The sequence below is a fragment of the Choristoneura fumiferana genome, chromosome 24, assembly GCF_025370935.1.
Source record: "Choristoneura fumiferana chromosome 24, NRCan_CFum_1, whole genome shotgun sequence".
NCBI classification, from domain to species: Eukaryota; Metazoa; Arthropoda; class Insecta; order Lepidoptera; family Tortricidae; genus Choristoneura; species Choristoneura fumiferana.
Genome location: NC_133495.1, coordinates 1488081 through 1511261, shown reverse-complemented (window position 1 = coordinate 1511261; position 23181 = coordinate 1488081). Strand labels below are relative to the sequence as shown.

Here is a 23181-nt window from a genome sequence, read left to right as displayed (position 1 = left end):
GCACGTACGAATGAAAACATATTGGCGGTTAACGCATCCACTGCCACCGACGCACATATGCGTTTCCGGAACTTTGCCCAGTGCCGCTGTCATAACTATTCATACATTTTGAACGCACATGTGCGTCGGTGGCACCTGTGGAAGTCAGGTGGCAGTGAATGCGTTAAAAGGTTATTTAACATCGTAGAAATGTTAAAAAAACGTAATTACTTCTACCGGGTCATTTTTTTCCAGCCTCAAACTATCCACTAATAAAAAAATTGGGTACCTACTTGCGGATTTGGAATTTGAGATTTCATTTGAATATGGAAAATAATAGTTTTGGTTCGGTTAGTGGTTCTTATCACAATGTCATTGATGTCTTATTTTGACAAAATCGCTCGTCTTTATGGATGGCACTAGGTATATTAGACTAACCGTTTAGGGGCATACAATACATGTCCAAATGTCAGAACGTCCAGGTGTAACATTGTCCATTGTCAAAAAGTTCGAAGGTTACGCGTCATCGTGAATGACGCTACCTATATCTGGTAGTATGGTGAATGGTTATATTGCTCTGATGATAAACTCTAGTTGGGTTAGAAACGCGTCAGCGTGGTGACAGTTGGGTTTGTGTAAGGTGTGTGATCACACATCATGGAGACGAAGAAGCTGCGTGAATACACATTTGTTGCATAGCCTCCTGAGTCCTGATATTTTTTAACAAACTTAGTGCTTTGACCTTGACGTGGTTGACCTGCTTTGTTATTTTGGATATTATTTCAAAATTCTTTTTTTGAATGAACAATTTGTACTTTATACAGTACATTCGGCAGTTAGTATTCCTCCTAATACAAGTGCTTCACTTAAAAGGAGGATTCAACACTAGTTTTAAAACAAAAGTTGAAAATAAATAATTTTGAATTTTTTAATTTTTTTGAGTTAGGACTTAGAAGGATAGACGTAACTATCTTAACGTGAGCAAAGAAGTAACGCCTTATTTAATAAATTAGCGACTATGTGAAGTGACAAAAACCCTTCAAATTAAATAATAAATTTATTCACCATACTATAATTGTTTCTATTTAAATATATTCAGTGTATTTGGGCATCTTGTTCTTGGCGAGAGTGTTGCCGTCGTCCTTGTTGTAGCCAACTTCATACTCGAAGGCGGGGTGGTTGTAGATCACCTGCAAAAATAATAGCACACTAAGGGTCTGATTTCACCACTCATGGATAAATTTTATTTGACAGATAAATGTGATGCCGTCTCCGTCTATGCGGATAAAACAAAAAAAGACGGCATCACAGATATTTGTCACATAAAATTAATCAATGGGTGGTGAAACAGCCCCTATAATAATAATAAACCTCAATGTTAGGTACCTGTTCCCTGGCGTAAGCGTCGTCGGGGCCGGTGACTAGTTCGGGCACATCGAGCCGCGGGATCCCGAACAAGTTCATGAGATAGTGCTTCTGATTCGTGTACAGCATACGCTGGTCCGCCCATTCCATCTGAAACAATAAATAGAATAAAACTCATGGCAGCCATGTCGTGCCCATGGGTTTGCGTTACAGGTCGATACTCAAGACCTGGCACGAATGGATTGAATGAAAGTAATAAATAATAATAATAAAGCTGCCATTTTCCACAAAAGTGTCTAAGTGACAATACAATACAAATATGACATTACTTTTGTTCAATTAATTCGTATCAGCTCCTGGGAATCGATCTGTACTCATAGTACAAATGTAGGGAATAATGTTCTTCACTTCTCATGCTCGTAAAGTTCGTGTTCATGCTGGATCTAGGCGACATAAAATGACTTTTTAAGCTCTAGTGCATGAAGTAAAATCTTCGTCTAAGATCAAGGTAATCAGGTGTCAACAGCAACACACAAAAAAAATCTACATATTATTTTATTAATAATTTTTAATTTATATAAAACCTAAAATCAATCAAAATAGAAAAATAAAATTAATAATAATAATATAATGCATGAAAAAGAAAAGGTACATAGAATGTGAGCAATTGTTTCCACTGTCTGTTGCTATTTCTTTTCCTCGCAATCTAAGTGAAAAGCAGTGTAAACTCAAGCATTAAAGCCAATTTCCCCTCGACGTGTCTATCCATTCCACCCTCGCCGTACCGGCTTGGGTGGCTATAATACGTCTTGGGTAAAATGGATTGTTTTATGCTCTTGTTGCACAATCTACTATTTTGCATTTTGTTGGATAAGTTCACATTCACATCTTGCTTTCTCATGTAAACTTCATGAAGCTAACGATTATAAGTCGGAAACGGCCCTGAGGCCCTTTATTGTCTAGCACACTTGGAATCACAATCGTCCACCACTTCTTTCTATCACATGGTGTAAGATGAGGGTATAAAGAGATGGTGAATGCGTTCGCGAACATCAGCGCATTAGACAATACAGCCAATGGTCCAGAGTTCAGATACTCACTTATAATCATGAGTTCAATGGTTTTTTTTTGTGTGCTAATTATTTAAAGAACAGGAGTTACCTCGCGCGGCAGACGCCAGTCCTTCATCTTAGGTTCTTCACGCTCCGTGTACTGCTCGAAATTGAGACGCTCGATATCCTCTACTACCTGGAGATATTAAACGTACTCGAAAACATATTAAAAAAAAAACTTTTAAAATATACTCAGCGGCACAAAATTTGGCCCACCTTCATACAAAATTACCGATTCTGAATACATTTGAGGGCCAGATTATTTGCCGCTCAGCATAGTTTATTTCAAAACAGATCTCAAATCTGCAAAAAAATATTTTTATTGAAGAAAATTTTGTTAAAATTTTTAAAATGAAAATTACAATATTAAGCAGAATATTGCCGTTTGTTGAAATAAAAAGATTTTTATTTCTTTTAATTTTCAAGCTATCCGAATATGTGAGATCCTTGTGTTACGAAAATCTAAGAAAGCACTTTATGAAAAAATCTTAGAGCTACTTCAACTTACAACTTCGACTTCGCCGCCGCCACTCCAGTCATACACAAGCAGTTCTGCGTGCGTGGAGATGTCTCGCAGATACTTGTTCTTGTACTGGCGCTCCATCTCGGTGAGGAACTCTGGGGTCAACGCCTTGCCACCTGTCTCGTGCTTGCAGCCACGCTTCTTGATCGCTTCTTGCACCTAGGAGTAGAAATGTGCTATTTTATACTTCCACAACATTCACTCATAAAAAGAAAAATAAAATTATAATTAAAAAAAAAATCCCACAGGTAATATTATAAATTATAAATATAAATAAATATTATAATGTGAAAGTTTGCAAGTATGTTTGTGTATTTGTTTGTTTGTTTGTTTGTTTATACTCTTTATTGTACAAAAAGGAAAAATAAAAGGTTACATAAATAAAAGTTGTGTTAAGTACAAAGGCGGACTTATCCCTGCAGGGATCTCTGCCAGTCAACCTTTGAGTGTTGTTTGTTACTTCATCATGTCTAAGCCGCTGAACCAATTTTCATGAAATTCGGTATACAGCTAGTTTGAGTCCCGGGGAAGGACATAGGATAGTTTTATCCTGGAAAATTGCGTATTTCCTGCGGGATAGCGATAACCGAATCCCACGCGGACGGAGTGAACCTACTAATATTATAAATGTGAAAGTTTGCTTTTTATCCCGATATTCCCACAGGATAGGGATAAAACCTTGAAATAATAACCGCTGGGCTTAGAGTCATGAAATTTGGTATGTAAGTTGCTGGATGTCTGAAATAACACATAGACTACTTTTTATCCCTATATTCCCACGGGATAGGGATAAAATCTCAAAATAATAACCGCTGGGCTTAGAGTCATGATATTTGGCAAGGTTGTTATAATATAACGTCAATGAAAATTCATTCATATTTCCCACGGGATAGCGATAGATAACGGAAGTTTATGCAACGGAGTCACAGGTAATGGCTAGTAAAAAAATTAATCAAATTATAATTATGATCTGAACAAAAACAACATCAATTATAATAACAACAAAAATATCTAAATGAGTAAAATCAATTAAATAATGTCAATACAAATGAGTATGAAATACATAATAATATGTATTTACAAAGGTAAACCAAAATGTAAATGAATAAAAAAATCAAAGGGAAGGAATGGAGGTTGAAAGGCTAATTGATCTAAGCGCCAATTTTGCCAAAAAATTTAAACATAGCTCAAACAACAGAGAAAATTTCACTGATTCCGAACATGTACATAACTCAATTTGTCAAAAAATGACTCTTAGATGAATTAGCCTTTCAACCATTGTTATAAACAATATGGTACTCAAAATGTTAACAATAAAAAAAATGAATATCAGTCAATCATTCAAAATGATATTAGGTACTCACTTTATTAACAGGAACATCCAAGTAAACAACAAGGTGAGGTCTCATCAGTTCCTCAATTGTGTTGTTTCTCAGCTCATAATACACTGAGCGGACACCTTTGCTAATGTACTTCTGTGAGTACATAGCCTCTAGGAACACAAAGTCAGAGTATGGTGACCTCTCCAAGACAACACCCTGTCCAGTGTTAAGTAAATGGGCCAATGCATCAATGTATTGGCTGTAACGACCACTGTACATCATAATCTGGAAGTTTCCAGCCAAACGGTGGTTTGGGGTGCAGTTGAAATTGACATGGTCGAAGGTCCTAGTGTCTTCAGGGATATCTTTGTCAAAGATCCTCAAGTCGATCCCATTGGGCCTGACATAGTGGAGATCCATGTTCGCTTCGGGGAAATGTTTCATTCCCAAGTCCTCTGCGAGAGCAGACGCGAACTGGGTCTTTCCTGCCGCCACTGGTCCTTCGACGACGATCACTTTTGTGTTGTCATCGAATCTATGGGTTGTTCTGTCGAAGAGACTTCGGAACCAGGTGTAGTCTTTGTTCACATAGTCAAAAGGCGCCTTTTTCGGCGGAGGCGCCGGGAGCGACTCGCGGAGAGCCTTGCCAGAGATGTTGCGGTGTTGGATAAAAGTGCAAGCAGCTATTTTAGCCCCATGGCTCGGGCTAATGATCTTGATCACTGAAGTTTTTATGAGACCAGCCATACTGGTATTGAGGTATCCTGAGCTGATACCTGCGGGATTGATTATATTAGTACAGGGTAATGATAGTAATGATTTAACTGGAAGTAAGAAAATGCCTTTTTACCTCAAATAATCATAATAAAAATTCGGCTCGTATCGTCAAAACTGTGACATAACCAGTCAAGGTTTGTTCAGATGGCAGCGACACATAAATAATATGAAAGTATACTAATCACTTGTTTAATACTACGCATTTAGAATTCAATACGATGTTGTGCGCCAAATAGATTTGTATGTATTATGATACATTAGCAACAATATTTAAGCACAAACTAAAATTAAAAATTTAATTAATTTCTAAAACTTGCAGCTGGAATGGAATTTGAACAAACCAAAAAAAAAAAAACTATTACGAACTGTTCCACATTACAATAAAAGCGCTGATGGTTGTACTTCTTGCACCAAGTGTATCGGAAATATTCGGAAAGTACGATTTCTCCCCTTCCTCCTCTTCTCTTTGACAGCTGCTGTCATTTGTGAACCATGTGAGATCGTGGTTTTTATTTTTCAATAACTTTAATTATTATCAGCTTATATTTACTGTTAAGTGCTCCAGTTTCAAGGAAAAATAAAAATGGAAGTTGAAAATATTAATGTCGATGAGTTTCTGCCAGCAAAAAACCCAATAAAACTCAAAAATGTCAAAAGGAGAGCTGTGTCGGAATCTGGGGATGTAATGGAAGTAGAAGAACACAATGGCATCCAGGGAAAGGCGAAACATAAACGTCCTAGAGCAAAGAGAGCGAAGAAAAATCAGGAGCCCAATGAATCTAAAGTTAACATGAGAAAAGTCGCAGTTCCAGCCCACAGGTATAACCTCTAAGAGTTTACTGGTCTTTGGTTATTTTTAGAAATATCTGAAACATTAAGTTAAACAAAAGCAGGCACAACTAATATTTTCTACATTTTTACAAAGAGAAAAAAGACTGCTAGAAATGTCATTACTGATTAATGAATATGTAAGCATTAATTGAATGTCACAGATATAAATAATATTCAAACTGTATGATATTTGAGACTACACTCTTATTTAACACACATCTCACTCCGGGGTACTAATTAAAAAAGAAAATGAAACCTGAAGTAATTATCAAATTTTAATAAAAGATTGGCTCATTCACCTTGTTGAGTTTCTTGCCGGATTCTTCTCAAGTTTTTTTCAACATTCATAAGTGCTTGTTATAACTTAAATTTAAAAAAGATCATTTTTGACTTCCCATATAAGTCTAGAACCAATTAGGATCTGCACACTCACCAATTAGGTACTAAAATGATAAATAATACTGATTACAGATATACACCCCTGAAAGAGGCCTGGCTGAAGATCTTCACACCAATCGTGGAGCATCTGTTCCTCCAGGTCAGATTCAACACAAAGACCCGCAATGTTGAGATACGAGTTGGACCCGAAACTAAGGACATAGCTAATTTGCAGAAGGCTGCAGATTTTGTTAAGGTAATTCTCACTCTATTATAAAATGAATGTGAATGAGTATATTTGTTATTCTTTCACACGTGAAGTAATTAACAAATCATGATGAAATTGGTCTCTGATCTGAGAATGAAATAGTTATAAATAAAATAAATAAATATCATGGAACACTTGTCACCGATTGACCTAGTCCCAAACCTAAGCAAAGCTTGTACTATGGAAACTAGGCAACGGATAAACATATTTATATACATATTAAACATCCAAGACCCGAGAACAAACATTATAACACACACACAAAACATACATACATTACATTACATTTGTAACATTATGGTATTGTTAGTATTATCCCAGAATTTTTTAAGAGACTTCAAAAAAAGGAAGGGGTTATCAATTTGGTTGTATTTTTATAATACAGTTCCCGCAGGAGTATGAGAAACAAATTATTCACAGATGAAGTTGCATACAACACCTAGTTAAATATAATTACAAATTGCTTTACCATATCTTTATGTTGCTGATAACCAGAACACTTTTTTTTAACTCAAAATTCTTGTTGAGTTTAGAAATAAAACTACTTTTACTTCAGAGGCCATTATGTTAGTCTCATTTCACATTTTATTTAATTTCAGGCATTCATCTATGGATTTGATATTGAAGATGCATTGGCTCTACTCCGACTAGATGATCTTTTCGTAGAATCTTTCGAAATCAAAGATGTGAAAACTCTACAAGGAGACCATTTGGGCAGAGCCATCGGCCGCTTGGCAGGCAAAGCAGGTCGAACCAAATTCACCATAGAAAATGTGACAAAGACCAGAATAGTCCTCGCTGATTCCAAGATCCATATCCTGGGGAGCTACCAAAATATTGCTCTGGCCAGGAGAGCGATATGCAACCTCATTATGGGTTCACCACCTTCTAAAGTCTATGGCAATTTGAGGAATGTTGCAAATAGGGTAGCGCAGAGGATGTAGATAATAAATATATTTATGGTTTGCAATTACATGGTTTTATTTCATCAACAATTTACTTAACTTAATTGCTTAATATTTTTAATAATGATGTGAAAGTAAATCTTAAAGCTTTATTAAACCTAGCAGTTCATTGCACAAGCTAATTAACCTGTCCTCTCCCAGAGGCACAAATTTGTGCCCAAATTCCTTTGATCCTGTTATCCTGGGAGATGACAGATTAACTAATCCTTTTTTTTTAGCAACAATAATTTAGAAATAACCTTCAGCTGTCTTTTTAATGAAAAATACTTTTATATAATAAGTACCAACATGACTATATTATGTTATGACGACACAGTGGCATAGTGTTATACTTAGTTTCTCATACATATGTAAAAGGAATTTATTTTTAAACCAATTTATCAATAAATACACATCTCAAGATTGTTGACTCATTTCTATTGCCAAACAAGTGGGATTCTATCCATATTGTCTATAGGATTATACGGGTCTCTGTTAACTCGCATAGGTGCACGGCTTGGCGAGCTGTTTCAATATGTTTAATTAAAAAAAAAAGCAGAGAAACAATGACATGAAACAAACACGCCGAACAGCCAAACAGTGCACCCGCGTGAGTCAGCAGAGGCCCTAAAGCGCGCCGTCTCTCTCTCAAGCGATACTTTGAAGAATGAAGGCGGCGCGGTTGACCATAGTGCGTATGTAGACTTAGAGATTTGTTTCCGACGTGGGGGAGCGGGGTTAATAGTGGCCCCTAAACATTCTCGGATAAATTTCTTAGAGCAGTATTTTGTACTTGAAGTGTCGTGGCACGCGAGACAGTACGAGCCGCGCGTCGCAGCTGAGCGAGGCGAAGGTCCAGGGCTCCGCGGCGCTCCACTCGGCGCAGTACACAGAGTCTTCGTGCTGCTCGTACGACTGTAGCACTCCATCCTCCAGTCTGGAAAGAATAGCTTATGTTATGCTGTCTTGTAATGTGACACTAGTATAAAATGGTTATGCCTGCACAGTTCATTTGTGCACTGTGCAGGCATAACCAAAAAATATCAATTGGGTACCTTATAGTTCTCTGGGATGGTCCATATTATATTTTTTATCGATAGTAGACTTATAATGTAGCTCACTCCTGTAGATAGATATTTTTTTCAGTTTCCGTTTTTTTTGTAAAAATAAATTGAAACTTTATTTCGGCAAACCAGACGTTTGGTGAGATTAATAGGTAAACAGGTTTTGCGTCTTGGTCTGTTTGAATAAAAAAAAAGGAGGTCGTATTGACAGCTGCACAGTGGCTGTACACACAACGACACATACGTACAAACACGTACGTACAGTCACCTGCATTAATATCTGCCACAGCGGAGCGTGCAAAAATATCTGACACGTCCTTCCGGCCCTAGAAATAGAGTCGTATCAGATATTTATGCACGCTTGTTGTGTCAGATTGGTGTCAGATATTTTTTTTATGGCTTTCACTTTTGCCGTTTTAGGTGTCAGATATTGGTGCTGGTGACATTTGACAACTGACAGCTGTCAATACGACTTCTTTTTTTTAAATAAAACAGACCAAGGCACAAAACGTATTAAACTCACCAAACGTCTGGTTTTGCCGAATTAAAGTTTCAATTCATTTATCTACAGGAGTGAGCTACATTATAAGTCTACTATCGATAAGAAATAAAATTGGACCATCGTAGAAAACTAAAGGTACCTACCCAATTTGCATATTTCAAATTTTGCTACGTCAAGACTCGTTTACGGCCCGTCACTGCGATTCCGCACCGTTTGCGTATTTTAAGACGCGGTGTGGAAAGCATGCAAAAAAAAAACGGTGTGCACATACGGTGCGTCACTGCGATTCCGTGCCGTCGCCGTTTTATAAGCAGCGGTTTGGTCGCACCTTTACTGATTAAAATTGTGGTGAATTTAAAAAACCCTAAAAAAAAGTAAGACAAGTAAAAGAACCCTCAGCGCTGGAAATTAAACTTTTCTTCTCTTGAATTCGAGTCTGGCTGTAGTTGTGACTGTGGCGTGGTTTTGACTGTGGCTGTAGTTGTGACTGTGGCGTGGTTTTAACTCTGTGGTTGTGACTGAGACTTCACAGCCTCACCATCATATGTGACTGTGGCTGTGGTTGTGACTGTGGCGTGGTTTTAACTCTGTGGTTGTGACTGAGACTTCACAGCCTCACCATCATATGTGACTGTGGCTGTGGTTGTGACTGTAGCGTGGTTTTAACTCTGTGGTTGTGACTGAGACTTCACAGCCTCACCATCATATGTGACTGTGGCTGTGGTTGTGACTGTGGCGTGGTTTTAACTCTGTGGTTGTGACTGAGACTTCACAGCCTCACCATCATATGTGACTGTGGCTGTGGTTGTGACTGTGGCGTGGTTTTGACTATGGCGTGGTTGTGAATAAGGCTGTGATTGTGACTGTGGCGTGATCTTGACTCTGTGGTTGTGACTGACACTTCACAGCCTCACAATCACTTGTGACTGGCGTGGTTTTGCCTGTTACTGTGGCGTCATTTGGACTGTGACTGTCTGTTAATGTACTGACACGGGCTGTTTATCGTCGTCGGGGTCGCGGCAGACGCTGGGCGCGGCGGTGAGCAGCGCGCGCGCGTCCGAGCTGCCCGTCAGCAGCAGCTGCTCGTGGTAACAGTTGTAGCGGACCGTCCACACCCTGTACAATACAGTACAATACAATACAATACAATGCAGGGTCAATCAACTTTGAACATGAAAATACCGTGAGACTGCTCATATTAAACGACCAGATGGCCTAGTGGTTAGAGAACCTGACTACGAAGCTTGAGGTCCCGGGTTCGATTCCCGTGTCGGGGCAGATATTTGTATGACAAATACGAATGTTTGTTCTCGGGTCTTGGGTGTTTAATATGTATTTAAGTATGTATCATTAATCGTTGCTGTACAGTACAAAGACTCTTTATCACCTAGTATACATACACAGCGGTGAGCAATAGGCGGCGCTTAAGAGCCTCTTCAGGCAACCTTTTTATAGTACAACAGCATCAATAGATAAGCTAAGCTGGGACTAGGTTAATTGGTGTTAATTGTCCCGTTATATTTATTATTTATTTATTATTAAATGATATGGTAACGCGCGTAGTCGCGCGAGCAGAGCGGTGGCGCGCAGTGCGTGTGTTGAGCAAGTCGCCGAGTCGCGTGCTCCTATGATGAAGGGCTACGAATTAGCCCGAAACATGTCGAGTTAAACTCGATTTAAGACGTGAGTTATCCGTTACAATATCATTCAATCAACTTTATAGTGTACCTGTTGCCATGGTAACGTCTCCTGAGTTACTTATTAAAAGTATGATTTTATGGGGTACAAATCCACTAAAAGTGAATTGTGACAGTTTAAGGCACTTGTCCCACCGCCGACGATGAGCGAGAAGCGAGTAGAGCGAGTAACTAGAAACGAGTGGGCGAGCCGAGCAGCGAGAAGCGAGTGTAGTTTTGTCGCTGGCTGTAAGCGAGTGTTCGCGTGCGACGGGCGATTACTCGCTCCACTCGACTCGCTCGTGCGGGGCGGCCGCCAAGCTGACATCGCTGAGCGAGTATCTATAGCTCAGCGAGTTTTATAGCTTTGTCGCTGCGACAAAAGATGTAAGAGCGAGTCCTCGCCGACAGTGTGAACAGCCAGCGATCAACTGTTAATATATGTGTCTCTTTTACTCACACAGGATCTTATATCTTTTGTTCGTTTCTTGAGCGAGAAAATCATTTCGTGCCTAAGGCAATTCCTTTATGGCTCATTGCCTAAGCTTGCTAATAATACACGTTGCTAACATTTTCCCAACAAAGTGTATCACTCGCTGGGTGAAAGCAATAGTGGCATAAGTGACAATATTAAAATAACTAGCAATGGCTGTTCTGTTACGGTCAGATCATTACAATACACTACTAGTTATTTTAATATTATACTTATGCCACTATTGCCTTCACCCAGCGCACTGAAGTCTTCTGAGTTGCATGTTAAAAGTTGTTTGACCCTACAATACAATGACTCTATTGAACATCAACACAAGCAGTATATGTATATAGAGGTTTTGGTTAGCAATGAGGGCTATCGTTTTTTGTCTCACTAGATGGCGCACTGTTGCGTGAGGTTTTTAAGTGTGGCTTTCAGAGCCTGTTATTACGGGCGTTAAAACAAAGTTTATATTAAAATCATATTTAAAACACTTTAAAACCGTACCATAAAAATATCCAGCAATCACAGTGTTGCTTAGTCCCGTTTTGTTCGGAAAAAAAGGGAGGACAAAAGTTTCCGAAAGACAAAACTGTCTCAAAACACAGAAATTCATTGCCCCGTAATGCATAATTGCCATAATTAATTTCAGGTTATGCAAAATATTCACAAAAAAAATCTTATTGTAAATAAACCCGCGTAGCTCACCCAAAAACTATGAGATTTGACATTTCGGAGACCTCACGCTACACTAGCGCCTCTAACGGCGAATTCATTCGCGATAGCCCTCATTAGCGCTTCAGAGCAATAAATACAAACACCATGTTATAGAGGGCAGCACAACTAATAAAACTAATAGAAATACCACAATAAGAGCCAACGCAAGCGGCAATGCGGGGCATAAATTTTGCGTGGACAGGTTAAGCGACGCCCTGCAATGGTACAGCCGCTTGTGTTCATATCTGCCACAGCGGAGCGTGCAAAAAACATTTGACACGTCCTAACAGCCTTACAAAAAGAGTCGTATATCAGATATTTATGGACGCTCTTTTGTGTCAGATATTGGTGCTGGCGACTGTACTCTCGATATAGAAATGCCATTTGTTACCAGTGAGAGTGGTCGCTTCTGCTGAATATAGGCTCTTTGCCGTTCCTGTAGTCCCAAATGTTCAAGGCTCCGTCGTCGCCCGCGCTCGCGACATGAAACTGTCTGTAACCAAATAAAGAAAGTCTTAAATTAATGCCTAACCAAAATACACACATTATACATCTTTTTTTTTAAATTCGTTATGTTTATTTGTCAAAGTCAAGTCAAATCAAGTCCGCGCGTGTTGATGTTGACTGTACCTGTTAGGGTTGAAGTCGAGGTCTCTGGCCAGCTGGCGGTGCGCGTTGTCTATGGTCCAGGCGGGCTTGGCGCCGTCCGCGCGCGTGTCGTAACACTTTATGTGCATGTCTTGCAGCACCGCGAACTGTAATAGATTCATTTATTGAATCAGGCGTTACTTTCCGGAGGTCCATATCAATGAACTGAAACAGTTACTTTGCTCACCCGCGCATGACCACACAAACCTATCTATCACCACCACACTACACTGACGTGTTTCGAATGCAACCAGAGCTCATCTTCAGAGAAACAACATTGCATTGTTGTCGTTGTTGGCATTGATAGTGTAAAATCTGGCAGCATGGTGAACGGTTGTATTGCTGTATTTTTTTTAACTGATTTAGTATCCTAAAAGTACTAGTCTATTGCAATAGTAATAATATTTGACCTGTGAGTGTCCCTGGTGCGGGTTCCACTTGCCGGCAGTGAACTTGAGCCTGGCGCGGCCGTCGGGCGCCGCGGCCGCCAGCGCAGCCCCCGACGCGAGGTCCACGACCGCCAGCCGGCCCTCGTACACGACCCCCACGCGCCCCGGGTCCGTGGAGTGCCACTCCGCGCAGCGGACCTCTTCTTCCGGCTTCTAGAAGGATATAAATAGATATATAAGTAGTCCATTGATAACAACGTTGTGAGGCTGAAAAGACGCCAAGTGTTATAAAAGGAGAATACGGCAGTGGCCTTATTCCCATGCAAGTCATGAACCATCTTCATCCAATCCGATGGCGAGTACGAGAAAAAAAGTAGTGCCACGAGTGTTGAATTACTCAATCATACTGAAAAGCTCTGCAATCACGGCTCAAAGCCGTGGTGCAGAGTGGTGAAGCCGTGGTGGCAGAGTGGTTTGACCTATGGCCTCTCAAGCAGAGCATCGTGGGTTTCAAACCCCGGCTCGCACCTCTGAGTTTTTCGAAATTCATGTGCGGAATTACATTTGAAATTTACCACGAGCTTTACGGTGAAGGAAAACATCGTGAGGAAACCTGCACAAACCTGCGAAGCAATTCAATGGTGTGTGTGAAGTTCCTAATCCGCACTGGGCCCGCGTAGGAACTACTGCCCAAGCCCTCTCATTCTGAGGGGAGGCCTGTGCCCTGCAGTGGGACGTATATAGGCTGGGATGATTTGACTGAAAAGCAGCACTGCGGCTTGCCGTGGCAATACGCTGAGTATGGGCCCTTTTTGCTTCTTTCGGCGTAATGTTTTTTTTGTTTCTTGCTTTTTACTATAGCCCTTTCAGAACTGGTCAATATACTTGGGAGCAAAGAAATCGAGCCACCCTTGCAATTTTTACGTTGATTTTTATGTTTTTTAGGTCGTAAGTGTTATCATGGAAACGTAAAAATTTGCAAGGGTGGCTCGATTTCTTTGGTCTCAAGTATTTGTGTGAATGTACATTCACGTGCAACCGTGTGATGCCAGGGCCCATCCACATAAAACACTAATATTTTTGAGAAAAAGTGAATCTTAAGAACCACACAAATTTATTGAATATTGACCAGTTCCGAAAGGGGATTATTTAAAATCATCGATCATGCGCAAGCGCGCCGCGTCCCTGTAGCGCCTCGCCAACAGCCCCAACAGCCTTCTGCGCACGGTGGCAAAGCATCTGGACGGCCCGTTCTTCTACCATTGGAATCGCTTGCATGTAACAACCAATTCCTAATTAAGTAGCTAGTATTGAATTGTTCTTAATGTAAATATATTTACTTACTAGGGCCAATCAACTATTTTACCGACACTTCGGGCGTCTCCTGCGTTACCAAAAAATCGTACTTCCAACAAGATAATTCACGGTTTAATAGGTTGAACTTACGTAGGATGGTATGTATTCATGTACACCATCTATTAAATTACAGAAAAAACATGGTTACTTACAAAAATCTGCAATTGTTTGAAAAATGTCGCAGACAGATTAGTGTCGGTAAAAAAGTTGATTGGCCCACTAACATAACAATATGGCTTTACAACTAACAAACTATGGATAATAATCTAAAATAAATGACATTATTATTATTGAAAAATTCTTAAAAAACTTACGGTTTTAGCAGGAAAAAAATGATGTAGCAAAAATTATGATGAGCACTTATGTATAAGTTTCAAAAATGAAAACTAACCTCCGGCCTGATAGTTGTCACATGTTCCAGGTCCTCAGCGTTCCTGCTCTGCATAGCGCTCAACTCATCAAGGTCTTTGGGAATCACCTGACGGCAAAAATAACAAACAGCTTCAGCATATGAATTTCATTAACATTTTGTATTGAATATTTTTGACCATGTTCGGTCTGACGAAAATAATTATACACGTCAAACAAAGCTATAGTTTAATATTTTTGAAAATGTATGGACTTGTTAAAAAAGTTAAAATGACGAACTGATATGATTGTTGTTAAACTCATGCACTGTACTGTCAGCATCAAAAGTAACTGCATACTTTTGTACTTTGTTGTTTTACAGCAACATACTTAACACCATACAAATTTGACAAATGTGTTAAAACAACAAAGTAAAAAAGTGATCCACTACTTTTGTTGCTGACTGTACAGCATCAACGATATCTATATTGAATTAAAACTTGAAGTTCGGATCATGTCGTTTTTTTCACACTCTCATTAAAATACTATTAGCGTGAGCAGGACGGTATGATACGAAGTTCGAAAATCGAACTTTGTAGTGTAAGGCCTAGGCCTAACAGGCTAGATTCTAAGAAATATATAATTAGTCAGTCAGTTATATTTTTTCAACAAATATCTAATTCTTTAGTCATCATCATCCCAGCCTATATACGTCCCACTGCTGGGCACAGGCCTCCTCTCGGAATGAGAGGGCTCAGGCCGTAGTTCCCCGCGGGCCCAGTGCGGATTGGGAACTTCACATGCACCATTGAATTGCTTCGCAGGTTTGTGCAGGTTTCCTCACGATGTTTTCCTTCACCGTAAAGCTCGTGGTAAATTTCAAATGTAATTTCGCACATGAATTCCGAAAAACAGAGGTGCAAGCCAGGATTTGAACCCACGATCCTCTGCTTGAGAGGCCATAGGTCAAACCACTTGGCCACCACGGCTTCTAAACCTAATTCTTTAGTTAATTAAATAAAAAAATATGGACAAAATAGTGATATGACACCTATGTACAACCTATATATAATATAATAAAAAAAATTAACCTCCACAGTGGGCAGTTTGTAGATGGAAACCCCCATGGCACACTGCTGGGCTATGGGGTCATACGCGTTGTGGACAGTCAGTAACGTCGCTGCGTCATGAGGAGAGCACCGCAGCTGCCATATCTCACCAATCTCATGCCGGAACACCTGTTTATTGCACATTAGAATATTATTTAGTTTGTTTTTTATTAGCAATACATTTGCTCAACAAAATCTAAAATAAAAAATAAAAATCAAAGAGATTTATTCAATAGATTGTTTACAAGTCTATTTTACAAGTAAACAGGTATGAGGAAGACCTGATAAGTGGAAGTAAATCGACTCCGCCTATAATATTACGATCACTGCTTAAGTTTTGTAAAATATGAAATACTGCGTATATATTGTGTTTATACCTTAGTATGCAGGGCTCCCGTATCTTCTTCCAACTCCACAACATGCACCTGGTTGGTGCCCGGCTTCAAGCTTTGTGTTCCAATGAGAAAACGAATCGCATCGCTCTCACCATACTGGGGCGACAATGCACGCGTCTGTATCCAATTTAATCATCATAAGCATTAAATATAACTTTAAATATATATTTCAAACCATAATAAGATATTTTTGTACAATAAAAATCAGTAATGAAGTAGATAAAGTGCCGTATTGTAAGTAAAATCGTGGGTCAAATGTAGCGAAGTTTTTGCGTTACGGAAACTACAGTTTTATTTGGTTTTTATAAGGAAAAGGCTTACCTGGTGTTCTAAACCATATATGATGGAGTTCCCCTCATCCATAGCTACTTATTTGGCAAATCAAAAGCTATTTAATAAGATAATGTCTCAAAAACATTGTTTGTTTATTGAGAAATCGAACAAAAACTCGGTGCCAGAGAGATGACGTGCCTCCTGACATTGACAGCTTAATGACAGTTCATTTTTTTTTGTTATTAAAAGCATTGGCACCTCGGCTATCAGCTTATGCCAATTTCACAAAATAAAAATAAAAAAACATGGACTTACAATACACAGAGTAACAAATAAGAAAAAACAAACGAATAATTATTAAAAACAATAGCTGCAAATTTGCAGCACCTGGAATGAAAAATTTATGTTAAGCTTAAATGGACGAACCACACCAAGGCGAGAAGGTCTCGGAAACGGCTCTAATGATTTCACTGAAATGTTCTATGTGGGGTTTTCGGGGGCGAATTATCGACCTAATATATAGCTTCAGCTTGGTCTTATCTCAGAGAAAACACGTGCTTTCGAGTTATAGCCCGAGCGGAGCTCGGTCGCCCAGAAATACTGAGTAAATAACTCGTGTGAGTATTTATTTATTCTTGTTTTTATTTGTATCTTTCTCTGGTAGAACGAAATTCTATAACTGGTCCCGTATTTTTCTTTTTTTCCTTAGGAGGTAGGTAATATTATAAATGCGAAAGTAATTTTGTCTGTCTGTCTGTCTTCATCTTAAAACGCTGAACTGATTTAGACGATATTTGGTATGGAGATTGTTTGAGACCCAGGAATGGACATAAACTATTTTTTTATCCTGAAAATTGCATAGATCCCGGGGGATAGGGATAGATTCTTCACGGAGCCGTGGAAAACCTTATTCGTGATTTTCACTCATACATAGAGGTAGTCATAATACCACAATCGGGGCTTATCACGCCAAAACACTCGAGTAATATTTACCTCCACGTGTTTTGGCGTTTGTGGTAGGTATTTTGGCTATGGATATGGATAAAACCTAGTTGTATGTTAGTAAACAAGCATGAAGTTTGCTTAATAATAGAAACAAATGAATGACAAATAGATGAAAATAGAGTTACGTACGAGTTTTCCTCGAACGCTGTTATAATTGCGAATCGATCCTACTATTACAGTTTTCTTTGTTGCAGTGGGAAAATTGCTAATAAACAACTTATAAATGTAGCTCTAATTGTTAACGAAAGGAAGGATCATGGTTAAGGACACGCACGCACTTGCGGCTGACCGCGCAGTTTAACGCGACGTCTCTTTCTCAAGCGATACTTTGAAGAGGGAAGGTGCGCTCAAACCGCGCGGCTAGCCGCATAGTGCAGCGTTTCTTAACCTTTTTTTAGTCCGCGAACCCCTAGAAAAACAAGCACAATTTCCCTAATAAAAAACCCAAGAATAAATTTAGGTCAATTTTTATTGATTCAAATGTCCATAGATATGACGGGGACCCCATACCGCCTCATATGTCCGTGGACCACAGGTTAAGAATCGCTGGCAAAGTGCGTACGTGGGCACGCCAAAGTTCGCATACTTAGGTAGGTAAGTAGGTACTTTTCGCAAGTCATAATGTTGGTCCGAATTATTTTTTGTCATAATTTTTTTCCCACTGAAACCGTAGCTTATTTTTAAATTCTTAATGGTCATTCTATAGAAAAATGTAGGTTAGGTTTGGTTTGTTTTATAACAATTCTGAAAAATTGAGTTATGACAAACGTTTTTATAATAAAATTCCAAAAAATATTATAAATGAAACGGATACAAAATTCAGATCTATTGTCAAGAAGACATTAATATCAAAGGCGTATTATAAAGTTAATGATTATATCATGGACAGGGATATTTGGAAATAATTCCGATCCGCATTAGCGATCCCTTCAAATAGCGAACCTACTGTGTTAAAAATAAAGTTGTGTTAAATACTTGTGATGTTACATACATAATAATAATATTGTAAATCTGTTTTAAAAAAAAATATATATACCTCGTTGAGTTTCTTGCCGGATTCTTCTCAGCAGAGGTTTTTCCGAACCGGTGGTAGATTTTTTTTGACATTCATAGGTGCTTGTTATAGCCTAAATTGAATAAAGATATTTTGACTTTGACTTTGATGTCAGACAAACATTACATTCGGATTTCAATAAGTACCTATGCGAGCAGATATGGACCCGCGTACCTTCAGAGTGATTTTCAACATTTTTAGGTTTCCTTACCTCAATCGGCAAGAACGGAACCCTTAGGTATAGGATCTCTTCCCCTGAGACCCTCTTTCTCAGGAAACATCATCATCATGATCATCCCAATCTATTTTATTATTAGGTGCTACTACTGAGCACAGACCATCTCCCAGAATGAAAGAGCAAGCAATAGTTTCTACGAGGTCCAGTGCGAATTGGGAACTACACACATCATTGAATGGATCGCAGGTTTATCCAGGTTTCCTTCACCATAAAGGTAAATTTTAATGTAATTTCGCACATGAATTTCGAAAATCTCAGAGAAGGAATGCGTGTAACTATCATAATCATAATAAGTAATCTTTTATTCATTTGTTCAACATAGGTAACATTGATTTGGCTCGTAAATTATGTTTTTTGAGTTTCACTATGTGGTGCCCCAAGGCATACAAATATTGCCTTATATTTAACCCTTTGACCGCCACGGTCGGTAAAACACGACAGCTAAAAAAAGTGCCTTATTGGCCATGTCGGCATTTCGTGGCGCATATGGAACGATTTTCAGTTTTTTTTTAAATATATTTAAGTATATTCTAAAAAGTCCCGCCTGATGGAGTAGTAGGTACGCCTTTTCAGCCAAAAAAATATTTAGTTTTTTCTTAAATTCGCTTGATAATTTAATATTAAATTACCTATTAAATTATCAAGCTGAATATTAAATACTTACTCAGGTCTACTAGGTAAGCAGGCCCCTTGGAGCTGTTAACTTTAAATACGCTAGATTTGCAAGTTGCAGAAAGTTTCCAAAAAGTTGGGAAAGTTCTTGGAAATTTCTGGAAATTTTCACAAGAAATATAAGAAATTTGAATTTAAAAAACGGAAAGAATAATCCCCATACAAAATTGTGAGAAGTTTCCGAAAATCCTATATGAAACAATTTCGGAAAGTTTCCTTTGGCATATCCGTATATACAGGGGCCTTCAGTCAAAGTAACCCAATATATTATCTTTTATTTTATGTATTTACTAGCTGTTGCCCGCGACTCCGTCCGCGTAGAAGTATGAAAAATAGTTTACGTTTACGTCCTATTCTCAGACCTATCGAAACACAAAAAAAAACATATTAATCGGTCTAGTTTAGTCACAAACACTGTGACCCGAGACTTATATATTAGATTTATTTATAAATAAAAAAACATCATACAGTCGAAACCAATGCACTGTAAAATTCAATTATGTACAAAAAAGGCCATCCATAAAGAACGTCACACCAATTTTGAACATTTTCAGCTCCCATTATGTGCCATAAGCCGTCTGAACAATGTGTGACGTTTATGGATGACCTTCCAGTTCAAATAATATTATTATTCTTAATTAAACTTGTTAACGGCGATAGTGAGTAATACAATTATATCATAGTACTTACGCGATTATAGTGTGGTAGGTAAACGCGAAGGATGTTCCCACGTCTATCAGGGTTTGGTTCCGGCGGGACGTCCGGCGCGGTAATCTGGACTACGTGTTTTGTTTAGAAACCTTCATTTTATTATCTTCTCCAAAACGGAGCGCCAATATTTCCGTTCCGATATGACTATGATGATGGTATGGGGTTTTCAAAAACTGGCAACATTTAGGCAGTGCCACCAGAGTTGAGGTCACAAGAACATACTTATCAGGAAATGAGAGAGGAATTTTGACATTAACTTGCTTGCTCCTTTTATGCAATCAGTTCTTTATGTAGCGGTGTGTCTACAACAAAATCTGCTAATCATTCACTTCATTTCTCGTGGCGCAACCTATACGTAGGCGCACGCGCAGTGTACCTACCTTCAAAACATGCGACAAATATTAAATACTAGCGTATACCCGCAGCTTCGATCGCTTTAAATTTGGGGTATTTATGAATAATGAGGAAGGGTTAAGAATTAGCCCGAAACGTGTCGTGCTAACCTCGATTTTTAACGTGGTATCCGGGCTTACTTCATATGTTATGTGAGTGAGTCTCACGGTAGTTCATGTTCAAAATTGGGTAACATAGATTTTCTACGATACTCTCTTCTTAAATCTTTTCTCTTTTTTATATTTTTTCGTGTTTTTAATTGATTTCGGAGGATATATTTATTTAAATATAGACAGACGGTCGTTTTAGACAGATAGCGTAAATTTTTGAATTCAATAATCAACCTTATCCAAAAACCCCTATAAACCCCTATAAGTGTTTCTAAGTCTCTGATTGTTAGCTTACCTACCTATAATTTATTTTTTTCATCTATCTTTTTAAAATGCTGGACTTCCACACAATCTTTCAATTCCCTTTCCCCCTCTTACGGGTTGCGTTTCGAAAAATCCTTTTCATCACACTTGCTCGTCAAAGATGTTATTCCATGCCAGTATACTAAATGACAATGGCCTCAATTGTTTCCCGCGGGAGTTATGGATTTACGTATATAAGTATCTATGGTAGACGACTCGAAAAAAATTGTCAATCAGGGGGGCTACTATGCAATTCGAAAATAGAAGTTCGTATCGTTTTGCTGGCGCAAATATTAATTTATATGAGAGTGAGTGGGACGGTACGATACAAAGTTCGATTCTCGAATTTTGCTGTAGCCCCCTGTATTTGTTCTGTTTAACACAAGTTAATTTCATTTTTTGTATTTGTTTTCCTCGCAATGTGATGAAAATCATTGTGTGTATCACGGGCCGTAAGGGGATTACAAACTCGAGTCATTAAAAGCCCTCCGCCTCCGGCGTCGGGCTTCTGACAGACTCTCGTTAGCAATCCCCTTCTTACGCCCCTTAATGCACAATGTACTATTCTTAATCCTTTTTTACGTCTTAAAAATAATAAGTATGCCTGCATGAGAAAAAAAATGCTTTCTAGGTTTAAAGGTTTAGCCTGGGCGTTGATGAGTTAGCGAGTAAGGTCCTTTTATAATATACTCGTAAAAAGAGAAGACCTGGCTTATTGTATAGATTAGGTTTAGATCCGTTATAATGGCCCTCACATTGCCACTTCAACGAGCTAATTCCATATGGCTATGTCGATTCCGTCCGTCTGCCATGACTATGAATGTATCTTTTGTACTCTGTACTTAACCTAACTCCACATCAACCAGACGACTGACCGTAAATATTTTCTGAGTAGATAGGTACAGTCACCTACTTGTTACTAATGAAATGATCATGAAGTCATTCCATAAAATGACACCAGATGCCAATTTTATTTAACAAACAAGTATAAGTAGTCATGGATCATGGAATATTGAAAAATGACGGAAGTATTTCTGGTAACTACGTTCAGTATTTACATAGAAAATGTTGTTTACTTAGGTTTAACCCTTCCGCAGGAAATTCTCTCTCTAAGATTTGGCCTTTTCTATATGATAGGGAGAAAACGAGCAACCGCCGGGTCACCTTAGTGAAAGCAATCACCGCCGCCTTTCAATTTAACCGAGTGCTTTCTGACAATTAATACTAGATTTTTTCAAAATAAAAATTAAAATAAGTGTGACATACTCGTATATTTTGAATGCCACACCGTAAAAATGAATGTCACATTAATGAAAGCAATCACCGCTTTTAATTTAACCGAGTGCTTTCTGACAATTAATACTGGATTTTTCAAAAATATAATTTAAAATAAGTGTACATATATTTTGAATGCCACACACGAAAATTAATCTCACATCAGTGAAAGCGATCGCCGCCGCCTTTTAAGTTAACCGAGTGCTTTCTGACAGTTCCTACAGGATTTTTCCAAAATATAAATTAAAATTGGTGTATAATCAAAATCAAAATCAAAATCAAAATCGACGAATAAGTAACCTGCATAGAGAAAAGTTTTGGTACCTACCTGACTTTAAATTTTGTGGACTTTTATAAATAAAAAAATAAAAATCACGGGAAACATTCATACCAATTGACCTAGTCCAAAAGTAAGCTTAGCAAGCTTGTGTTATGGGACTAAGCAACGGATAAATATAATTATATAGATAGATACATACTTAAATACATATTAAACACCCAAGACCCGAGAACAAAACATTCGTATTTTTGCATACAAATTTTCTGCCCCGACACGGGAATCGAACCCGGGACCCAAGCTTCGTAGTCAGGTTCTCTAACCACTAGGCCATCTGGTCGTCAACAACTTTTAAATGTTAAAGATCTTGTTAAAATAACTATGCTATGTAAAAAAAATTATGCAACTCTGTGGGAATCGAATTTATGTGGATTCCTGGTTGTCTGTCTGTCTGTCCGTCTGTCTGTCCGTCCGTCCATCCGTCCGTCGTCCGTTTGTCGGTCTGTCTGTCATTACCACTTGAGTAAAGATTATCAAAAATCTGGAAACTTAGAAAAGGGTAATAAATAAAAAATAATAATAAAAAAAACTCACGCACGGAAGGTTCCGTACCATTCATCTACGCAACACTTAGACATAAGCAAAAAACGCGGGGAAAAATCACGTTTGTTGTATGGGGGCCCCCTTAATATTTA

The 23181-nt window shown here is 38.6% G+C and overlaps 3 protein-coding genes across 3 annotated transcripts; 1 reads left to right on the top strand and 2 right to left on the bottom strand.

The window, feature by feature from the left end:
- Positions 1-1017: 1017 nt before the first annotated feature.
- On the bottom strand, positions 1018-5248 carry ND-42 (NADH dehydrogenase (ubiquinone) subunit ND-42). The gene is made up of 6 exons (XM_074106930.1): positions 5152-5248; positions 4344-5077; positions 2965-3138; positions 2506-2592; positions 1366-1494; positions 1018-1169 (listed from the first exon to the last, which is right to left on the bottom strand). Exons 2-6 carry the CDS (start codon positions 5046-5048, stop codon positions 1065-1067), a joined length of 1200 nt encoding a protein of 399 aa, XP_073963031.1. The 5' UTR covers positions 5049-5077; positions 5152-5248; the 3' UTR covers positions 1018-1064.
- A 260-nt stretch (positions 5249-5508) lies between these two features.
- On the top strand, positions 5509-7525 carry l(1)G0004 (RNA-binding protein pno1). The gene is made up of 3 exons (XM_074106933.1): positions 5509-5897; positions 6381-6543; positions 7155-7525. The coding sequence occupies exons 1-3, from the start codon at positions 5662-5664 to the stop codon at positions 7497-7499; spliced, it is 744 nt and encodes a 247-aa protein (XP_073963034.1). The 5' UTR covers positions 5509-5661; the 3' UTR covers positions 7500-7525.
- A 517-nt stretch (positions 7526-8042) lies between these two features.
- On the bottom strand, positions 8043-16666 carry LOC141442017 (EARP and GARP complex-interacting protein 1). The gene is made up of 9 exons (XM_074106931.1): positions 16497-16666; positions 16158-16292; positions 15763-15909; positions 14715-14801; positions 12989-13180; positions 12561-12685; positions 12322-12423; positions 10056-10181; positions 8043-8436 (listed from the first exon to the last, which is right to left on the bottom strand). The coding sequence occupies exons 1-9, from the start codon at positions 16536-16538 to the stop codon at positions 8274-8276; spliced, it is 1119 nt and encodes a 372-aa protein (XP_073963032.1). The 5' UTR covers positions 16539-16666; the 3' UTR covers positions 8043-8273.
- Positions 16667-23181: the final 6515 nt, after the last annotated feature.

Bases quoted from the DNA above. Each gene is read 5' to 3' on its own strand.
- LOC141442017 (XM_074106931.1), bottom strand. From the start codon at position 16,538: ATGGATGAGGGGAACTCCATCATATATGGTTTAGAACACCAG. The intron at 16,293-16,496 runs GTAAGCCTTTTC...AATTGGATACAG, and splicing joins TATATGGTTTAGAACACCAG to ACGCGTGCATTGTCGCCCCA. The intron at 15,910-16,157 runs GTATAAACACAA...TGCAATAAACAG, and splicing joins CGGGAGCCCTGCATACTAAG to GTGTTCCGGCATGAGATTGG.
- ND-42 (XM_074106930.1), bottom strand. From the start codon at position 5,048: ATGGCTGGTCTCATAAAAACTTCAGTGATCAAGATCATTAGCCCGAGC. The intron at 3,139-4,343 runs GTGAGTACCTAA...TTCTACTCCTAG, and splicing joins TGGATGTTCCTGTTAATAAA to GTGCAAGAAGCGATCAAGAA. The intron at 2,593-2,964 runs GTAAGTTGAAGT...TAATATCTCCAG, and splicing joins GCGGCGGCGAAGTCGAAGTT to GTAGTAGAGGATATCGAGCG.